This window comes from Mya arenaria, chromosome 5 (assembly GCF_026914265.1).
Source record: "Mya arenaria isolate MELC-2E11 chromosome 5, ASM2691426v1".
In the NCBI taxonomy this organism is placed as follows: Eukaryota; Metazoa; Mollusca; class Bivalvia; order Myida; family Myidae; genus Mya; species Mya arenaria.
Genome location: NC_069126.1, coordinates 23,261,234 through 23,282,226, shown reverse-complemented (window position 1 = coordinate 23,282,226; position 20,993 = coordinate 23,261,234). Strand labels below are relative to the sequence as shown.

The 20,993-nt window shown below is 38.1% G+C and overlaps 1 protein-coding gene across 5 annotated transcripts; it reads left to right on the top strand.

Annotated features, from left to right (window-relative positions):
* The first annotated feature begins 1,939 nt into the window (after positions 1-1,939).
* LOC128233614 (calponin-1-like) lies at positions 1,940-20,827 on the top strand. 5 transcript variants are annotated; one of them, XM_052947375.1, is made up of 5 exons: positions 1,965-2,085; positions 6,986-7,110; positions 7,610-7,712; positions 8,139-8,276; positions 13,141-14,647. In XM_052947375.1, the coding sequence occupies exons 1-5, from the start codon at positions 2,077-2,079 to the stop codon at positions 14,179-14,181; spliced, it is 1,416 nt and encodes a 471-aa protein (XP_052803335.1). In that variant the 5' UTR covers positions 1,965-2,076; the 3' UTR covers positions 14,182-14,647. The 5 variants fall into 5 exon arrangements, with proteins under 5 accessions (XP_052803334.1, XP_052803335.1, XP_052803331.1 ...); XM_052947371.1 differs by lacking the exon at positions 13,141-14,647 and adding an exon at positions 15,550-17,575 and having other exon boundaries at positions 1,968-2,085; XM_052947372.1 differs by lacking the exons at positions 1,965-2,085; positions 13,141-14,647 and adding exons at positions 3,796-4,415; positions 15,550-17,575.
* The last annotated feature ends 166 nt before the right edge of the window (positions 20,828-20,993 follow it).

The window sequence follows — 20,993 nt, the reverse complement described above, 5'->3', positions numbered from 1 at the left end:
GAATAAATATTTTAAAGACAATACAATAAAATTATGTATATTTAATGATTAATATGGTAAATTATCGTCAAAAATGGTTTGAACAGATGATTAACATATGGGCGATTATGTCCACCTTTGCAGACTTTTCTGAGTTTTTTTTGCCAGGGGATTGTCCATCTCAAGGCATACATGTAAATATAGGATGTTTATTTTACATAAAACATATGTTCGATACAATCAAGCAAACATTGACAAAACAAAAACATCGAATACAGGACAACATGAAAACAGAAAAAAACACATAGTTATGCCAATTCTTTGGAATGTCCAATCTTAAATGCCAAGGCAATGAATTGTAATTTTAATTGCAAAGCACGGCACCTGAAAGCGACAAAAATGCTTGCATGAATCAAGGAAAATAGCACGAGAATGGTTGTTGTTATTTATGTCAGAGTTTTAAGATATTCCCTGAGTTTAACAATTTAGCCCAGTATATAGAACAGTTTGTATTGTTTTAATTTGGCTACTGGTTGTCTGAAATAATTTGTCCACTTTTCGAAATAATGCAGAATAAAGTGATATCGTATTTCTAAAGAGGTATTTATCGATTTCAGTGGAAACTAAGAAGCGGATATATGTACTGTGCTTGTTTGTATATGTTGTTAAGAAACACTGGTATATATGTCAAATAACATAACATTGATACCAAATAAACTTGTATATATGAATATATGATAAAAAACAACCTTCCCTGTCGTCAACCTAAGAGCATTCTCCTGTGTTCTGTATATCCACGAAGTCTTGTTTTAAGCCTTATACGAGTCTTCATAGAATACTTACATTCACACATACTTTGCATATTTTTTTTGCATTTGTCATTGTCATTTTTCGTTTTTATGAATTGTAATTCCATTTAATATGTGAACATGTTGTTATGAAAGCCAAATAAAAACACCTTATTTTTCATCATCTTTCTTACATGAGGGTATTATAGCATTACTTATGTCTAAAATACCGAAATAGGTATATATATATATATATATATATATATATATATTTGTATTTGTTTATTTTGACATTGTTGAATGAAATCTTAATATATGAGTATTAATCAATATACGACTTTAAAGTGCACTAACAACAAAATGATACTCATCTTCTTGATCATGACACAGTGTACAAAACCGATAAATTACATTAAAAGTGCTCTTGTTCTGTAATATACTACTATATTATGGTTTATCAAACTGTTCACGACTTTGAAATGATTATGATATAATATTATAGAGAAAAAAAATATTTTAGTTTATTGTCGCCACAAATGTTGTTTTTATTAATTAAAACCTACCGTTTAGTTCCTTTTATCAAAGAAAAAATAACTGAATAGCTTTAAGATTTGAGTTGTTTTCCAATTTTTTCCAAGGATAAGAATGTTATGTGTATCTTTATTATTGCAAATTGACAATGGACATTCAATAAAGGAATACAATTCTGGGAAATGGAATAATTGTGACTCAATTATCGTATCAGTATGCGGATTGAGGGAAGATGTACTTAATAAACATTATCAAAGAACAAGACATGAATGCACATGAGGCAGCAGCGAGCTAATTCATTCCAGGAGATCATGTATAGGGTCTGAGATTGTTTGCTCTCGTTTGTTCTGGAATGGCGACTGCTGATAAGCCCAGTATACAGATTTTGATCTATAGCAGATTAAATCGATTGATTTCTCCAATTATCAGTACATATCCCGCACCCGTTAGTCTGCAACATGCCAGTACTGACCACCAGGGGCCCCTCTTGTCATAATTGATCGCACACGTTGCAAATAGATTGTTAATGAAACCCTTTATCGCAGTCATCAGCTTACAGCACATGCTGCCGTATCGTCCATCTTCGGTAATCTTCGGTGACGTCCGGAAATAATTTCCAATCAGAGTTAACGATGAATACCTAGGTATTCCGAATGTGTTCGAGGCAGGTATATTGGTACAGAGCCCGCCATATAAAAACTCAGTTGCAGTCTTTCACATCTTGCGAACGTTTAACGGGGAAAAAGGATTGTTTCACGAGTGTGCAGCCAGGAATACTATGAGCAAGGTATGTGGAAATATAGCTTCATAGTTAAGATATAGCATCAACACTTCATATTATTGTTTCTTCAAGTAATCATTTCTCTTGAGTAAAATATGGTTTAAAAAACCTGAAAAACAGTACTATATTCTCTCATAATTAAAATGAAATATGGCGGTCATGATAACATTATGTTGTAGGGCCATTAAATAACCTTGAAAAAGTTGTCTATTTAATGAATGCATATAGAAAGTAACACATATAGTTTTTAAAGCTGATTATTAATAATAATACAATGTTATTGTGCTAAGAATTTGGATAAAAATTCATTATACATTTCTTGCATGTGTTGTCGTCTGATAATGTGCATATTTCGATTGTTATAGGTTATAGAAAACTGTTTAGTACATACTGTAGAGCTTATTTGTATATTATCATGAATATTTAGATGCAGAAAGATAGAGGTATAAGATTTCCTCGTTTTCTCTCTTCCAAACCATTTTGAAAACTGAGTTTCATTAATTTGACAATGTAGCACAACGTGGTCATAGTTTCTATGGATATATTTACTAAAAACCCCAACATGTTCCCCACTTCTTTTCAGCTTAACATGATATTGGCCTGTAAATGATATTGTTTGTCTACAGAATTGTATATATCATATTATTATGTATCTTTAAACATGATTTTTTGATAACATGTTAATGCCAATTTGTATATTTGCATGTTGAAATGTGAATGAGTTTATGACCAAATACTGTCTACATAAACTGTGTAGCACTTTGTAAAGGAAATCACTCGTTTGTTCATGAATGTTCCAGCTTTTCGCTGACTTAACATATATTCGTGTTTCTCCCAGGTATTCTGTGTATATGTATCAAATTATATAAATTTCTAGTACATTTGCGCATTGTGCAGTAGGGGTAACATTGCATATAACATCGAGACACGTGCCTATCATTTTATTCTGCAAATTTTCCATGCTTTCAATGACACCTGAAGTTCTTATTTTCGTTCTACAGCCCATTATTATTCATTTATAATTTTCCTTCATTTAAAAAATAACGTGTAAACGTTTTTTTCGCCAGTTCAGCCGATGTATATTTACGTCGGTTGCCTAGCATTAATTTAACAAGCGCCGCCCACTTGATGACGGCATTGTCTATATTCGGTAATCGCATCTGCCAATGTGAAACACGATCCAACTTTCTCGCAGACATACCCCGTGGGCTACCTCGCACCTTGATTTTACCTATGCTAGGTAGATTCCTCATGTATAGTTAGTCTATTTATAGAACTCCAAAAGAATTCCACCTTAGATTCTCGTCTGCAAAATTCTAGCATTATACACAGTCGATTCTTATGTTGGCAAAGCTACAAAACCGCAATATACAAATAGTTCTTGAATACTAATTAGATAGTTCATGCATATTGAACACTTGTGTATACAAGAAGTTTTAACGAGTGTTTTTGGATTAACGGACGGATAATGTCTAAGGTAAGTTATTTCTTTACTTAGAAGTGTGTTTGAATTTTTAAAAAGTGTATTTTGAACTTAAACATTCATACAATTGAACCGGGACTACTTTATATTCATGCATTGTTATGTGAGGCGGACATTGTTGCATATAATTATTCAAAGGCAAAGGTCATATGATAATGATGTTACTGTATATAGAAAACACCTGAGGTATATAATAGATGCACTATGGTAGATGATACCCTTTACTGAACCTCGTGCTAATGAACTTAGCAATTTAGGGAATAAAAAATAATTTGAAAAAAAAAACTTTATAGGAAATAAAGAAAGCTATTATAAGAGGACAGTTTAAAACAAACTTGAAACACTATTAGGATAAATAAATAACTTTAAATATATTTGAACTTTAACAAAAGCATAGTTTATTTCATTAAAAGACTTTGATATAATATATATAATAACATAACTTTAAAACGGTTCGCATAAATTATAACACAGGAGAAAAATTCTTAAGACACTTTGCACACTCCCATCGGCAGCTGATAAGCATCTGGCTGAGCCCACTTTGATATGCGGATGACTCACTCAGTCATTAACATTCCGGGGTTGCAACTTCTACTTATTCTTTAGCAAGACTGATAGTGAACAGAGCAGGCCGTGTTTTACTTTGTTGTTTAAACAGTGATTGAGACAACTTAAAGAAAATAAATAAACGTAATCGGATATTGACGGAAGCTGAACTTGGGATAACCTTGTCTGATATCGTGTGTCAGCATATCTTAGTCCGCGCATGCGCGCAGTGAACTTCCTTGCTCTAGAACTATCTTAGCAGTTTCGCCATTTTGGATCTAACAAGAACCGGAGTTAAACAAATATGGTAATTATTTTTTTTATTTTTTATTTTTTTATTCATTAGTTTTATACAATGATATTTCATAGCGGTTAATACATAGTATGTACTGTTCGAACAGCATTTGCTTTGTTAATTGTTTGTTCTTCTCTATACATGGTTTAAATTTTAGCGCTTTCATGACTTCGTTTGGTTCATTGTTTGTTTCGTGTTTAGTAGTAGCATTTAATATGATTTAACTAAGTAAATGCAATATATTTCTATTGCTATAACATTTAGCTCATAATTATGCTCTTACAATGGCGTGCTCCGTGACATTTTGCTTTAAAGATAGTGTTACCATATAACTTCGCCTATTCTATTCAGAAAATATCATTGTTTTTACTGTAACAAAAGTTGCTGAGAACAGAAAAAATAGGACCAACTGTAAGATTTCTCTTTTTTGCTGTATGTTTTAAAACAGAATCCGTTTTTTCTAAGAACTTTGCAAGGAAAATTTCCAAGGTAAAGCGATACCTGGATTATCTATTTTTAGAACACTATTAACCGTAGTATATTTGCTTGTATGCAAATGCTTTTGTGTAAATGCAATTAGAGGAACAGCAAGGGGGGAATCTTGCATACAATTACTTAAACAATTCTGCATATTGGTTTTTCGAAAATAAACGGCTAGGTAAAATTGTAATATCAAACAATTTGCGAGCAATTCTAGAAGCTTTGGCATGGCAACGCATACATTTGCTTTCACGAGAACACGCGTTTCTCCTTGGCCAATGATTGATACTGATAAGCCACCCGCTACTGATTATAATACCTTGATAAGAATGCTATGCTGAGGCGTATATGATAACACCGTGTTATCATTAATAAATATAAAAAATAACGAATGTACAATGTTGGTTTTCAATAATGCGGGGGCAATCTTTTTACTCATTCATTGGCTAGAATTTAGTAAATTCTAAACTGGAAAAAATATGCAAAAGTTTCCATCATCTGAAAATAAACCTTAAGCCTCATTTTCCACATGTTAAATCGATGATGGCATTTTTACGGCACAGATACCGACCAGTTAAATCCGGATGCATAGATCTCTACAATATACCTGGCACCGACGTAATTCCCTGAAAATCTTGAACCAGTGCCAAAGGGTTTCGGCCTGAATCATTAGATGTGTCTATAGAGTAAACATATCTCAAAATTTTGTAAACAACTTAAAGGAATTTTCGGGAATAAACTGGCACCAAGCGATAAAATACTAGTGTATATAAACTGAACTGATGCATTATATTATTATAACTACGATTGTTTTTGTGTTCGGAAGTGGTTAGGAAATAGTTGCAGCAATTATTCAGAAGGTTTTATTATTCTAGTGACGTCATGGTACGTGCTTTTATTTCTTTTAAGTATAGAAAGGATGGTGATTGTTTTAATTGAAACACAACAATGTTTAATGCGTTTAATAATATGTGGAATAGACGATGGCTGGTTCTAGGGTTGGTTTGGTTAGAGTGGGGCAGATGGGTGTGGTCAGGATGGTGCGAACGGGTTGGGGCTGGGGCAAAACTTGTATAATAGTACACACGACTCAAGGGAGACAATTAATGTACACATTGGAATAAAATGAACGTGTAAGTCCCAGTGTGTATGTATACATATCATGTGAAACTAATGGCAGTACTACTATACATACATTTCTTAATTAAGAAATGATCATTATAAGAAGTAATGCAATTTCAAAGACATGATGTAATGCGAAAATGTAAGAAAACATAAATGACATAATATTATATATAAATGGATAAGTTTGACACCGGTTTTGTATGCAATGTTACAATTAAGCACACATGCATGCGTCCATATTTAATGAACGTAACCAATATATATGGTCCCTGTATTGAACTGTCACGACACAGTTCCATTACGCATGCATGTATACTTATGGTGAACTTTGTACGAGAAGAAACTGAAATATTTGTCAGTAATCACTTTTAAACACTGGAAAATTTATACGGAAATAAAAGATACTTTTTAACCAGAATCGAAACTGAATGTAAACGCAACCAAACTGCCCTTAAATTATTTTGTTAGCTTCTTTGAAGTCAAATGGAATTGATAAAGTTAAACTGTTATTTAGACGGGGTTTGGTAGAGGGAACTTAACTGTAATCGTGCAATATATTTAATGTCTAGTTGGATGGGGAACATATGTTGAGACTTCCGTATCTTAATATTGCATTTATCAGATAAGCATTATGAGTAAGAGCAATAAGTGATATGTACCCTGCCTAACTTGTACGGGAACTTGCAGAATTTATTAATATTTTGAAGACAATTTATTGCTCACGATTCCACATGGTAACATATTAGGCTGCTTTGACTGAATTCATTGAGGTTAACAACTTTGGAAATCAGGAATGGCTTAATGGCTTAATGATACTTAATTTTAGTTAATAATAGGATTAGGATTTCTTCCCTTGCCACTGAAACGACGAAGGAAACAATTATATGCAACAAATGTACACGTCTCATTATGACATGCTTTGAATAATATTCTGCATAACCATGTGACCTCATGTTTTATCCTCGTGACCCTGGCAGGTACACGGTAAATACGACCTGCAGGCGGAAGCGGAAGTGCGGACCTGGATCCAGCAGCTGCTCGGGGAGCAGATAGGAGAATATGAGTTGGAGAAGAGGCTGAAGGATGGCACCATTCTCTGCAGGTATGTGCTTATTTCAATAAGTTAACATTTTTCATTAAATGATATCAATCCATGAATAGAATTTGACAGCAAACCATGTTTATCAATTTCATAATAACTGCTCCCTCCATGAACAAAAACAAAATATCATTCCATAGAGGCACCACGCTTCCGTGCGTCGCAATTTATTTAAGTTTTCAGTGTATATGGGAGCCATTCTTACATGATATTTGAAACCCACTGGCACAAACAGTTCATACCCCTTAAGCATTATACTGCTTAAGATGAGCAATCACCGGTGTATATAAGAATAAAAAGTATAACCTAAATATATACATATATCGTTATTTTCAATATTCAAAATAATAAGTCACTGCATTTAAAGATGTGCTCTAATGTTATTGGTATTTTTGAGGTTTTATCTGTTGCAATACTTAATATTTATCATAAGAAGTCCATTGTTTATAGACACATGTATCAATTGAATAGTTGATCTAAATATTTATAATTTCAACCACAGGTTGATAAAACGCCTGTTTGAGGGGACGCCGGCTGACTCACTTCCGGCGGCATGCCGCACTGTCAATATGCGCTTCCGGCCCAGCGACAAAGGGGCTGTTCAAGTAAGATACACTGCAATAACCAAAACAACTCAACTTCATAATTTAAACATACTAGTTTTTTTCTTAATTGGATCTAAGAACGATGTAGCTAATCGGATCACTCAAAATAAAAAGCCGGACCTATACAGTAAATTAAGTCAATGATGTATGACCAAGCGATTGAACTAAGTTGCATATTGAGTACCATATCAGACATTAAAAACCATTTCAAATACCATTTTTTCTTAATTGGATCTAAGAACGATGTAGCTAATCGGATCACTCAAAATAAAAAGCCGGACCTATAAAGTGAATTAAATCAATGATGTATGACCAAGCGATTGACCTAAGTTGCATATTGAGTACCATATCAGACATTAAAAACCATTTCAAATACCATTGTTATAGTTATAGCATCAATATTAAAAACAACGCTCTTTTATACAGATGGAAAACATTGAAATATTTGTGCGAGCGGCCGCGGCCTACGGTGTCCCACAGAGCGGCCTGTTCGCCTGTAACGACTTGTATGAAGGCAAGAATATGCCCATGGTGATCGCCACTATCCTGCAAGTTGGCTCAGAGGTACGACTAACTTTTTTCTGATAGCTTACATATTTAGGAGCCTTGGAAAATGTGTATACTAACTGCTTGTAATGGGTGTAAACCAGATATACGATGTATGATCGTCTATATAGGTCGAGCTTTAACATTGCATGATAAGCTAATTGCATGGGTATACCTTCAAACAAGCAAAATTATGTGTCAAGTTTACATATTAGAATATTTTCAAATCTGTCTGTGCTTTCGAACGCTAAACGTCCGATAACTGTTTGGTAAAGAATTTATATAAAGATCTGCTAGTGTTGTCTTATTAAAAGGAAATTTTGTTCGGCTTTAAAAAGGGCATAAATACTTAATACCACCATCTTTGAAATGACCACCTACAATGAGAGAAAAACAACAGAGAAATCCAATTGCACTTTCCATGTGCTTTAAAAGTTAATATGGGCTGTTTTATTTCGTAGTTAATGTCTTTATTTCTCTAGATGGTCATTTTAAGGACATACGCCATGATTCTTGTTGTATGAATCTTAAACCACCACTGGCCAAATGTAAAATCTGAACATTGCAAGAGAAAAAGAGATATTAAGATTTAGTATAAGAACCATCCTTTATATGGTTCACGTTATTTTGTAATGTTAAAGTTTCTGTCCGAACATTTACATTCTGTCCGAAGTTTTATACCGAACTAGTAATTTTAAGCAACATCTTATGACCGATTTTTGCATATTTTTTTATAAGATTTTAGATTAAATAGGATGTCAGACAAAAACAATTGTTGAACTTTTATGAAAGTGAGCAGAATTGAATAGGACAATATAAATTTCGATGCAATGGTTTTAATTGTTTCTTACATTTAGCCAGATTAATAAATGTCACATTAACAACAAATGTAAAACATCATTATATTTTTTTTAGAATATTGTTATATGTATCATGTATAAATCTTGATTGTTATACAGTTTATACAACTCAAGTTATTTATAACCGTAATAGCATATTGCAGTTCATTTAGATTTACACAGTTATAATGATGTTTTACTATCTATATGCTATGTAGCCTAATCAACTAATTTTCGAGGTGCTTTGCATTTAAAACAAACAGTGCTTCTCAAAATGTTTTAAACGCTTTCAAGTCTTAATTTGTGGTATTTGCAGATTGCTAGTTTTTTTTTAAGTTCGTGTAATAGTTGGTGTTTAAAGAAGTGTTTGGCTGTGCATTTAGCACGTGATCAACCATGACGTCACCGTCAGGTCACGTGTTCGTATTCTTATAGATGTCAAGTCAGTAACCTTGTTTCTATGTTATGTGAAAATCGCCGCAGTAAACAGTGTTTTCTATCTAACGATACGTTCATTTTAACGGGAGTTTAACGTTTGAATGTCGAGTGTGAAGGTCGGAACGTAAAAGAGATAAATATCATTGACGAACTGTCTTGGATTTACGTCACAATTTGTGACACGGTTGAGTTAACGAACCTCGAGGATATCGCGAAGAAAACGTCAGCAGCGTTCTCAAGAAAGGTACGTACAGCAGTGTGCCCCTCCCTCAACCATTCGCCCGTCCGTCAAAATGTACAACTCATAAATAAACCACAGGTCTGATCGTGTTAAAGAAATTTTAGAAATACCAGGAAACGTTGAAAACTCGTCTAGTTTTTTTTTTCTTTCTGCTTGCTTCATAATATAGTAAATAATATAATTTGCTTGACAGATAATCAAACAAATCGTCTTATATCTATAACATCAGCTTGCTTAAACTTAAATAAAAGTAAGTGAGAAATTGCAATTTAATTTAAAATATATCAAGCAATGCAAATCATGGAATGAAAACTCTGTTTCGTTGGCGTAGTGCAAGCTGTCTTGAGCTTTTAGGTGTTTAGGTGTCTCTACATAATCGCACACTGTGACGTCACTAGAACCAGGAATGAACAAAATTCACTTCAATATCGTGCATAATTCTTAACAATCTTTTATTTCTATATAGTTTAATAGCCTGACACATTTCATATGCATAGTTTTTTAATCATAATTAGACGATATAAAAAAATAAATGCTATTTAAATTTTGGATTTTAAGAAAACCTTTTAAAATAAGGTAATATTAAATGATATTTAGAAAGAAACTAAAGAGAACTGAAAGATTACGGATCAATGTCGGTCCTTCCAGGCCCAAAGGTGGAAATTTGATGGCCCCACATGTGGCAAAAAACCGGTAGAAAAGAAGCGCGGAAAGTTCACAAGACAGCAGCTTCGCGAAGGACACAGCATCCTAACACCTCAGAGCGGGACCAACAAGTATGCGTCACAGAAGGGTATGTCCTTTGGGTCGGTCCGCCACTGCGCCGACATCAGGGCGGATGATATGAACCAAGAAGGGCAGGGAGAAATGTCGCTACAAGCCGGGACTAATAAGTTTGCAAGTCAGAAGGGAATGCGAATAGGTACGCAAAGGCATATATCTGATATTAAGTCGGACGAAATGTGCAATGAGGGCCAGGGGGAGTTAGGCCTTCAAGCGGGAACGAACAAATTTGCCAGCCAGAAGGGGATGTCTTTCGGATCTGTTAGACATTGCGCCGATATTCGCGCGGATGAATTTGACAAAGAGAGTTCCGGCGATGTCGGTCTTCAGATGGGGTCCAACAAGTTCGCGTCTCAAAAAGGAATGTCCTTTGGTTCGGTCCGCCACGTGTCCGACATCCGAGCAGACGATTGCGATCAGGCTAGCTCCGGCTTCGTCAATTTTCAGAGCGGCTGGAACAAAGGCGCCAGTCAGAGCGGGATGAGAGGCTTCGGGGCCGCCCGTCACGTGACAGACATCCACGTGACAGAGCTGTGCGACGAGTTTGAGCCGGAGCCGGGGGAGGAGGGATACGAGGAGTGGTTGCTTGAACAGCAGATGAAACAGCAGCAACTCGACGAACAGCGAGAGTCCGCTCAATAATGCCGAGAACTTCCGAGTGACACCGAGAACTTCCGAGTGACACCGAAAACTGACGAGTGTCATTGAGTAACATTTTGACAGACGTTGCCCAATATTTGCTACGTTTCAAACAATTCATTCAAATCCATAAAACTTTTGCCATAATGGAGTAAATATGTCAAACCAATGGAATATTGAACACAATGTGTTAAAGAAACCCATTAATGTTGAACATCTATTTGTATCAGTATGCAAAATAGCAAGACAATGATCCGCTTATATTATACACATTTGTCCATAGTAATCACGAAGTGTAACATTTGGTTGACATATAAATGCATTTACACCATTTTTGCATTTCTAAGCCATAAATAAGTAGTTTCAAAAGTTGAAGAAAAATAAAAGATATGAATATGCAGATACTTTTTTGGCGAATATGGAGCGCATTTACGTAGTCTAGTTCAGGTGCTCATGCAATAATAGAAACCAGTAGATATATAAACTAGCAATACATATATAATCTAAAAACACCATATATTTCTAGTATATATATATATATACATATTTTAGAATGGAGTCTCTTGCACAAAAACGCTAAAAAGCTCGTAAAAATAAACTGTATCTATGCTTTCCTAAAACATATAATATTCTTAGATAGTAGAATGTAGCATGGACATATTATATCCGTATACCATTATATTGGCTACGAATTCCTGCAATTTGAAATGATCTGAAGTTTGAATTTGAAACATGCCCAACAGTTAAACTTAATTTTATTATTTCAATCGAGTTGATAATTGGAAAAATATGATAAATCTTTTTTGAGAAAATTCCTTTAAAAGTAAGAAAATCAGAAATTGTACGTTAAGGCCTACATTACTTGCAGGCGCAAAGAAATAAGTTCCGCGGTCCGACAGCGGGACCGCGGCCGGCCGAACGGAAGAGGCGGCTGTTCACGCGCTCACAACTGCGCGCCGGCCAGACCATGATCGGGCTTCAGTCCGGTACCAACAAGTTCGCTAGTCAGAAAGGAATGAGCTTTGGCTCGGTCCGACATGTGTCAGATATAAAATGTGACGACATTGACGCTGACGGAAAAACAATGTTGACACAACAGGGGGGTTCCAATCGGTTTGCATCCCAAGCAGGGTCCCGTGGGTTCGGGTCAGTTCGCCATATTTCCGATATTAAATCAGACGACATTTGTGAGGAGGGGAAATCTATCATCGCCCTTCAAATGGGCTCCAATCAGTTCGCCTCGCAGAAAGGAATGTCTTTCGGCTCTGTGCGTCATGTGGCCGATATTAAGGCTGATGACGTCAGTATTGAAGGTATGGCAACGCTGAGCCTGCAGACAGCGGGAACGAACCAGTGCGCGTCACAGAGAGGAATGACGTCATTTGGAGCGCAGCGCCATATTTCGGATATCAAAGTTACAGAACTGTGCGACGAGGCAGAATATTTGAGCGAGGAGGATGAATATGTATATTACGATTGACCTTTTGTCGGGATTTGAAGCAACTGAACTTAAGTTGTAAAAGGATTCTGACTAAGATAAGGTTATTTAACAGAACATTTAAAAAAAAGCTTCGTTGACGAACTTTATCATATCTCCTTACTAATTTCTTCCCGTGTGGTAACATGCCGCTTAATACATTGCAAATATAATTTGTATTGCTATATTTTGTCTTGTGTGAAAAAATAAAAAGTATATGTTTTTGCTACTTAGTATTTATTTTTACTTAAAAGCTTTGGCAATTACATTCGAAGTTTATCTGGCGCTTACTCACATTGTAAGGTAAGCGGCGATTTCCATACTGATTTTTCTCTAAATATTTGAATTTCCATTCTTCGCGAGCCAAACACTTCTTTTGCACATTACAAATCTGATATGAAATCTCTACTGCCTATATATTTCAATAGGTCGCTTTCTTATGAGGTTTTATTTTGATATTTACAGGCACAAAGACATAAGTTCGCCGGTCCGACCGCTGGCGCAAAGCCGACGACGAAGAATATTCGGGTATTTACAGAAGATCAATTAAACGCGGGGAAGAACATCATTGGACTACAGGCTGGCACAAACAAGTGCGCATCCCAAGCCGGCATGCGGATCGGGGCTTCTAGGCACATCGCCGACATAAAGGCCGATGATTTTGACCGGTCCGGTCAGGGGTATATCGGGGGTCAGGCCGGATATAACAAGGGTGCCACTCAAGCTGGAATGAGCATTGGCGGTACGCGCCACATCGCCGATATCCGAGCGGACGAAATGTCAATGGCGGGCCAAGGCATCATCGGACTCCAAGCCGGAACTAACAAGAAGGCTTCCCAGGCAGGCATGTCTTTCGGAGCTCCGCGACAGGTGTCCGACCGTAACGTAGAGGAAATGAGCCAGGATTCACATGGAATTGTTGGGGGACAGGCTGGCTTTAACAAAGGAGCGACGCAGGCTGGGATGTCTTTCGGGGGGACACGTCACATCGCCGATATCAAAGCCGACGATATGGATCGCACCGGACAGTCAATTATTGGCGGGCAGATGGGTTTTAATAAGGGCGCTACTCAAGCAGGCATGAGCTATGGTGCGCCCAGGCAGGTGTCGGACCAGCGAATATCCGAGTTCGACCGTTCCAGTGAGGGTATAATAGGGGCCCAGGCAGGCTACAACAAAGGCGCGACACAGGCAGGCATGAGCTACGGAGCACCTAGACAGGTTTCTGATCAGAGAATATCCGAATACGATCGTGCAAGCGATGGAGTGATCGGTGGCCAAGCCGGCTACAACAAAGGTGCATCCCAGGCTGGGATGAGTTTCGGCGCGACGCGGCACGTGGCAGACATCCGCGCCGGTGAGATGTCTCAAGACGGACAGGGCTACATCGGGCTGCAGGCCGGAAGTAACCAGGGAGCTTCCCAGACTGGCATGTCTTTCGGGGCGGTCAGACATCCAGCGGACATGCACATCCCAAATATCGAAGACTCTTACTGTGATTTCTAAGTGAGATTATTTCAAAATCGAATCTGAAAATAAATGACATATTTGTTAAATATTTAAACGCGAAGTCATCAAAATGTGCAAAAATACGAATATGGTAATTCATTTCTTGTGTGTAGATTCGAACAATAACGGAAAGAATGCTTAAGCTATTTAGTTTGTAGGTTCTTCAATTAGAGTAGATTAAAATTACATATCTCTTTTTATCACTTTTCCAGTTTTAGCATTTTCAAAAGCCTTTTAATACATTTATCATCTGTATATAGAATACCACTATACTAACTTCTTTTAATTCAGACAAAAGCCTGTAAAAGCTACGCTTTATTTTATTTTCTTTATTACTTATAAATGCAACATTTTTACTGTAACCATAACAATTCAAGTTTAAATTTTTAATTTTATAACTCATTTTCCGCATAATTATATTGCTATGTTGATTTGTTATAACTTAAATAAATTATTTTAAGTATATGTGTCTCAATGGTTTATAAAAATAACATAACTGGTGCCAAAACTAAGCTTTACTGCTTGAGAAACCGAGACCTCGTACTCTGTGCGACACTTAATAATAGTAATATATTGCAGTATAATGTCGGACACTTCAATGATTTTTGCAGTATAATGTCGGACGCTTCAGTAATATATTGCTGTATAATGTCGGACACTTCAGTATTATATTGGCGTATAATGTCGGACACTTCAGTAATATATTGTAGTGTAATGTCCGACATTTCAGTGATATATTGTAGTGTAATGTCTGACATTTCAGTAATATATTGCAGTGTAATGTCTGACATTTCAGTTACATATTGCAGTGTAATGTCTGACATTTCAGTTACATATTGCAGTGTATTGTCCGACATTTCAGTGATATAGTGCACTATTTCCGACACTTAACTCATGGATTTACATACTCGTACTATAAAAGTCAAACACAAGACTACCACTGTTGTGCGTTACAACTTAAAAAGAGAAGACACTTTTACAAGCGGCAGCACGGTTTGACATGGGGTGTGGGGTTCCACGTATGTAAGTGTTATATCCTTTGTTGTGTGGTTTGCGGGACTGCTGGTTTGAAACCCGTTGCTGTTCTATTCGTTGAGCTTACTTAAAACTGTTCGAATAATCTATTAACAAGTTCTTTTACATGTAATGTCGTAATATTGCTTTATATTTGTATCAAATGCTTTGTTTATCTAGATATTATGTGTATTGCAATTTAGAAATGTAACCATCATTTTTCATTTTAAAAGACGTTTTATTCATTTATAAAATGTGTGCATATAAATAACATTCTCACTTAAATATATCAAATGTATTATTGTGGTACATGACAAATAGTCTATATAACTTGTTGTTTATTTTCTTTAGGCTCAGCGCCACAAATTCAGTGGGCCGACCGTCGGATCAGCACCGACGGAGCGCAAAAAGAAAAAGTTCAGCCGGAGGCAGCTGAAGGCTGGTCAGTCGATTCTTATCCTGCAGAATGGCACCAACAAGTTCGCCTCCCAGAAGGGCATGACGTGCCCGGGAGCTGTAAGGCACGGAGCTGACATCCGGGCGGACGACCTACTTGATGAAAGCAACCGGCACGTTCATCTACAGGCCGGCACCAACAAATTTGACTCCCAGAAAGGTATGCGTATTGGAACCCAGCGTCACTGCGCCGACATCAGAGCCGACGACATAAATACGGAGTCTGAGGGCATGACCATTCTCCAGAGTGGAACTAACAAATTCGACAGCCAAAAGGGGATGCGTGGAGGCTTTGGCGCCGTGCGACATTGCGCTGATATCCGGGCAGATGACGCTACAAAGGAAAGTGAAGGGGAAGTATGGCTCCAGTCGGGAACAAACAAATTCTCCTCGCAGAAGGGCATGACAGCCCCCGGCGCTGTCAGACATGGTGCAGACATCCGCGCCGACGACATGAACCAAGAAAGCAACGCAATTAACATATTGCAGTCCGGTACGAACCAGTTTGACTCGCAGAAAGGTATGCGTATTGGTACCCAGCGTCATTGTGCCGACATCAGGGCGGACGATCAAACTAAAGAGAGTGAGGCAGAGGTGTGGCTCCAGTCGGGAACCAACAAGTTCGACTCCCAGAAGGGAATGCGGAGCTACGGTGCAGTGCGCCACGGCGCCGACATCAGAGCCGATGACATCAATCAAGAAAGTAACGCCATTACTATTCTTCAGTCTGGTACAAATAAGTTTGATTCCCAGAAGGGCACACGCGGCTTCGGTGCTGTCCGTCACGGCCCCGACATCAGGGCGGACGATGCTAATGAAGCCGGTCAGGGAATTGTCATCCTTCAAGCCGGTACCAACAAGTTCGAGACACAGTCTGGCATGCGAGGTGGCTTTGGAGCCACACGTCACGGAGCGGATATTAGAGCGGACGATATCACCCAAGAGTCGAACCGAGATGTCCACCTGCAGTCTGGCTCAAACAAGTTCGCCTCGCAGAAGGGCATGACCAGTTATGGCGCCGTGCGTCACGGAGCGGATATCCGTGCGGATGAGTTCAACCAGGAGAGTAACGCCACGATTAACTACCAGTCCGGCTGGAACAAGGGCGAATCCCAGGCGGGCATGCGCGGAGGCTTTGGTGCCGTCCGCCACGGAGGCGACATCCGTGTCCGTGAGCTGTTTGACGACGAAGATCTGTATGACTACGACGATTTGGAATACGCGGATCCCGCGATGGGAGTGTCGGACATGTAACCTGGCTGGACTGTAGAATATTGAGAAATTACAATTTTTAGGACTTAAACAAATCATTCGACCTCTAGTTCAGTTTCGTCGGACAACGAAACATTTCGTATACTATGACAGACTTTTCGATATTCTTTGTTAAAGAAAATAATTCGTATTCGGATGAAAAAAACTCTGTCATCGGCTAAATTCGTTTTACATGATTTACATGTACGATATATGGAATTGCATAATCATTATATAAAACGTAAGGAAAGGAGCGCGGCTTCATTGGACAGAAAATAGTCACGTAACATAGACAGTTTTGTACTATTTGTCTCTGTTTTTGTTGTTATTGCTTGTTTAACGGGGGAAGGTGCAATATGTTATTTTTGGGTGATAATGCTAGTTTGAGTGAATGTTATTACGGACGTGAATGAATTTTCGGACATGAATGACTGTCTGTATGCTTCGTTTCGAACCATGTCATATACAGTGAACCTCATTTAGTGAATATCTTTGTAGAAAGTGAAGTGTCTTTCACAAGGAATGTTATGTTATGGATATACAGATTTTATACGTTTTTTTTAGTATCGATAAATCTTTGAAAACCTATTTAATTATTTAAGTTTAAAATTATTTAAAACGAATATTTCATTCGGTTATGTGTCTTTCAAATAAATCAATGACAGAGAAACACTCGTTTTCATGACTTAGCCATACTTAAGGAATTGATTGGTGTTGTCGCTCATGATTCCCCGACTTTGAGTTGCACACATTGTGCGAGCGAAGGAATCTTTCACATTAACTATGTCTTTACTGTTTGACACTTTGGTGAAACCGCTCGTGACGGATTATTTTAATGTGGTGCAATTGTGTTTGTTGATGTATAGATTTACCAGCTTTAGTTTTGTTCGAGATATTGTAGGACATTCGTTATTGGATTCATACCGGATAAAATGTTTCCAAATTTGGCGATTGACCGGCGAGTCGTCACGAAACTTGGTAAGTACTTAGCGTGCTACATTGTCAAATTTACTTTAACCCAAGTTACCAGTTCTACCTAACCCTCAGCAGCGCTGCCAATTCGTAGTTCAAATCCTTCGATTTTCCTCCAATTCTCCTCGAATTTTCCTTCAATTTCCATCCAGTTGCCATCAAATATTCCTTAGATTTACCTTCAAATTTCCATCAATTCTTCCTTCAATCCAATTTTAGGTTTTTGAAATGTAATGGAATGCGATTTTTACCTAGTTCCATTATCTCTTCCAATATTCCTATCCATGTCTGATAAGCCTTTGTTTTTGCCTGATAGTGTATTTTTCTTATTATTAAAATATATTTTTTTGTCAATAAAGTTCTCTTAAATCTTCCTTAAGTAAAAAAACTAATGAAGTTATTGAAAGAGATTTTGAAACTCATTTATTAAATGATATAATATTTTTTTCTTGTATATTTTACATAAATTTTCAATTGTGCTTCATGGCTTATGCTTACAACAAAAGAAACACGTATCTTCATATAGTGTAATATAACGCATTTAATGCATGGTAAAACACATAATGCTTTTTGTAGTATTTATCGACTTACAATGTATACTAAACATTAGCTGCATACTACATTAGCTCATATCTCTAGATACATAGATTTTGCACTTGCGAGGCTCTCTTATGATCACGTGATTGATGACGTCAGGTTGCCTCACGCGCATTTCTTCTTTCCAGATGACAAACCTGACAAATGGAACCGAAGAAAAACCAAAAAAGAAGTTTTCAAAAAAGACGCTGCGTGCCAGTGATGGCATGCTGCCGCAGCAGTTCGGGACGAACCTGTATGCCACACAGAAAGGCATGTCCTTCGGTAAGGTTCGTCACGGCGCCGACATCAAAGCCGACGACCATGACCCGGCCGGAAATGCGGAGCTTAGTCAGCAGACCGGAACAAACCGTTTCGCCACGCAGAAGGGTATGAGTATGGGCTCCGTGCGTCACGGTGCTGATATTAAAACCGAGGACATTGATCCCGCCGGAAACGCTGAGTTGACACAACAAGCCGGCACAAACCGCTTTGCTACACAAAAGGGCATGAGTTTTGGATCAGTGCGACATGCTGCTGATATTAGGGCAGATGATGTTTGCATGGAAGGGAACGCTTCCATTCCATGCCAGATGGGCTCAAACCAGTTTGCTTCACAGAAAGGAATGACGGGCTTCGGAGCTGTGAGGCACGGTAAGGATATGGACTGTGGTGACATATGTCTTGAAAGCCACGCCACGATTGGCCCACAGTCCGGGTCGAATCAGTTCGCATCCCAAAAAGGTATGACAGGTTTCGGGGCTGTACGCCACGCCAAAGATATAACTGTAGAAGACATTTGCCTTGAAAGTAACGCAACCATTGGACTTCAGTCGGGCTCAAATCAATTCGACAGCCAGAAGGGTATGCGGGCCATGGGTGCCCTGCGTCACTGCTCTGATATTCGCTCAGACGACCAAGATGAAGCTGGCAAAAGCATCCTGACTCAGGCGTCTGCCACTCACATTTACGCCAACCAAAACGGGATGACCGGCTTCGGTTCTACACGGCACGGGGCTGACCTCAGGTGCGATGACCAGGACGACCGAGGAAAAGGTGAACTTTCACAAATGGCCGGCACGAATAAATTCGCCAATCAGACAGGAATGACTGGTTTCGGGTCGACACGACACGGGGCTGACCTCAGGTGCGATGACCAAGACGACAGAGGAAAAGGTGAACTTTCACAAATTGCCAGCACAAATAAATTTGCCAACCAGAAGGGTATGACTGGTTTCGGGTCCACAAGGCACGGGGCTGACCTCCGGTGCGATGATCTGGACGACCGAGGAAAAGGTGAACTTTCGCAAATCGCCAGCACAAATAAGTTCGCCAACCAGAAAGGGATGACGGCCATGGGCGCCGTTCGCGGCATAGCCGACAGGAGAATCAAACCGCTGTGGGAGGAAGGCGACTCCGATGAATATCCGACGGACGAGGAGGACGAGCCGAAACCCGAGCCCATCCGGAAACGCTCGTCCGTCTTCAGCCGCCATGACCCCCCGATTAAACCGGAACCGGAAACAGCTATTGTGGAAGAGGAGTCTAACACCGCTGGAAATGATGATGACGATGATGCGAGTTTCACCTTCACAACTACGGACTAGAACTGCAACTTGACAATACAAAACTCATTTTGCCTGTGGTAAAACTGTAAAAAACATTATTTTCGGAGTGAAAAAAAACCTGATAACTAAAAATAGAAATGAAGACATGTGTACAGCGGAACCAAAGTTTCTTTACATAATGGTCCAGGAACGTATCATCGTGTAATACATCAAACCGTTATATTTTATGATTGTGTTGAGTAGTTTTAGGACACTTGATGACGTACATTTTAATGGATATGGCTTCGGGACACACGTGCAATAACTGGTGAATATTTTGTTTCGGTCGAACTGTTTTATTTATGTAATTTATTGATTTTTCGGTATCGTTTTTTTCATTTATTTTTTAATCTTCAGTTGTCATTGAAAGCCATTACTGGAGCATTCCTTTGGACCGCGGTTCCCCTTAGTGTTGTTTTTCTTTATATGGAATGTTTCAGTTTTGTTTTATTAAATGCCCCATACGGTTCCCCGCTATGGCTTCGGACGGATGTATAAATCTATTTGTTATATCATTCTGACTCGCGATGCTGTAAATTATTTTGTTGAGAATTCATTGTGATAATAATATAGAGGATATGGTGGTCACCTGTCTCGACCTTTAAACAAGTAGTTGGGCAGTCCCCTGTATTCAACAACTAAAGGACTTCTATACTACTGTTCTGTTTACACTGCAATGTTTATAGCATATATTGTCATTGATGTATCTTTCATTGTGAAAATTTCAAAAAATAAAGTGCACTTTATTTAAAAATTGCTTTTTCTTTGGTAAAAGAAAATATACCAGACCTATAGAATACAGTGTAACAACAATCGGTAAGATTCTCTTATCAAAACTCCCGTATAAACCCCTTAAACAAAAACGATCCCAGAAACTATCGACCATACTTGTGCTATATTGTCATAGATAATCATTCTTTACAATCATACAGA

Coding starts and splice junctions, on each gene's coding strand:
- LOC128233614 (XM_052947371.1), top strand. Junction 7,713..8,138: donor GCGACAAAGGGGCTGTTCAA/GTAAGATACACT, acceptor TCTTTTATACAG/ATGGAAAACATTGAAATATT. Junction 8,277..15,549: donor TCCTGCAAGTTGGCTCAGAG/GTACGACTAACT, acceptor TATTTTCTTTAG/GCTCAGCGCCACAAATTCAG.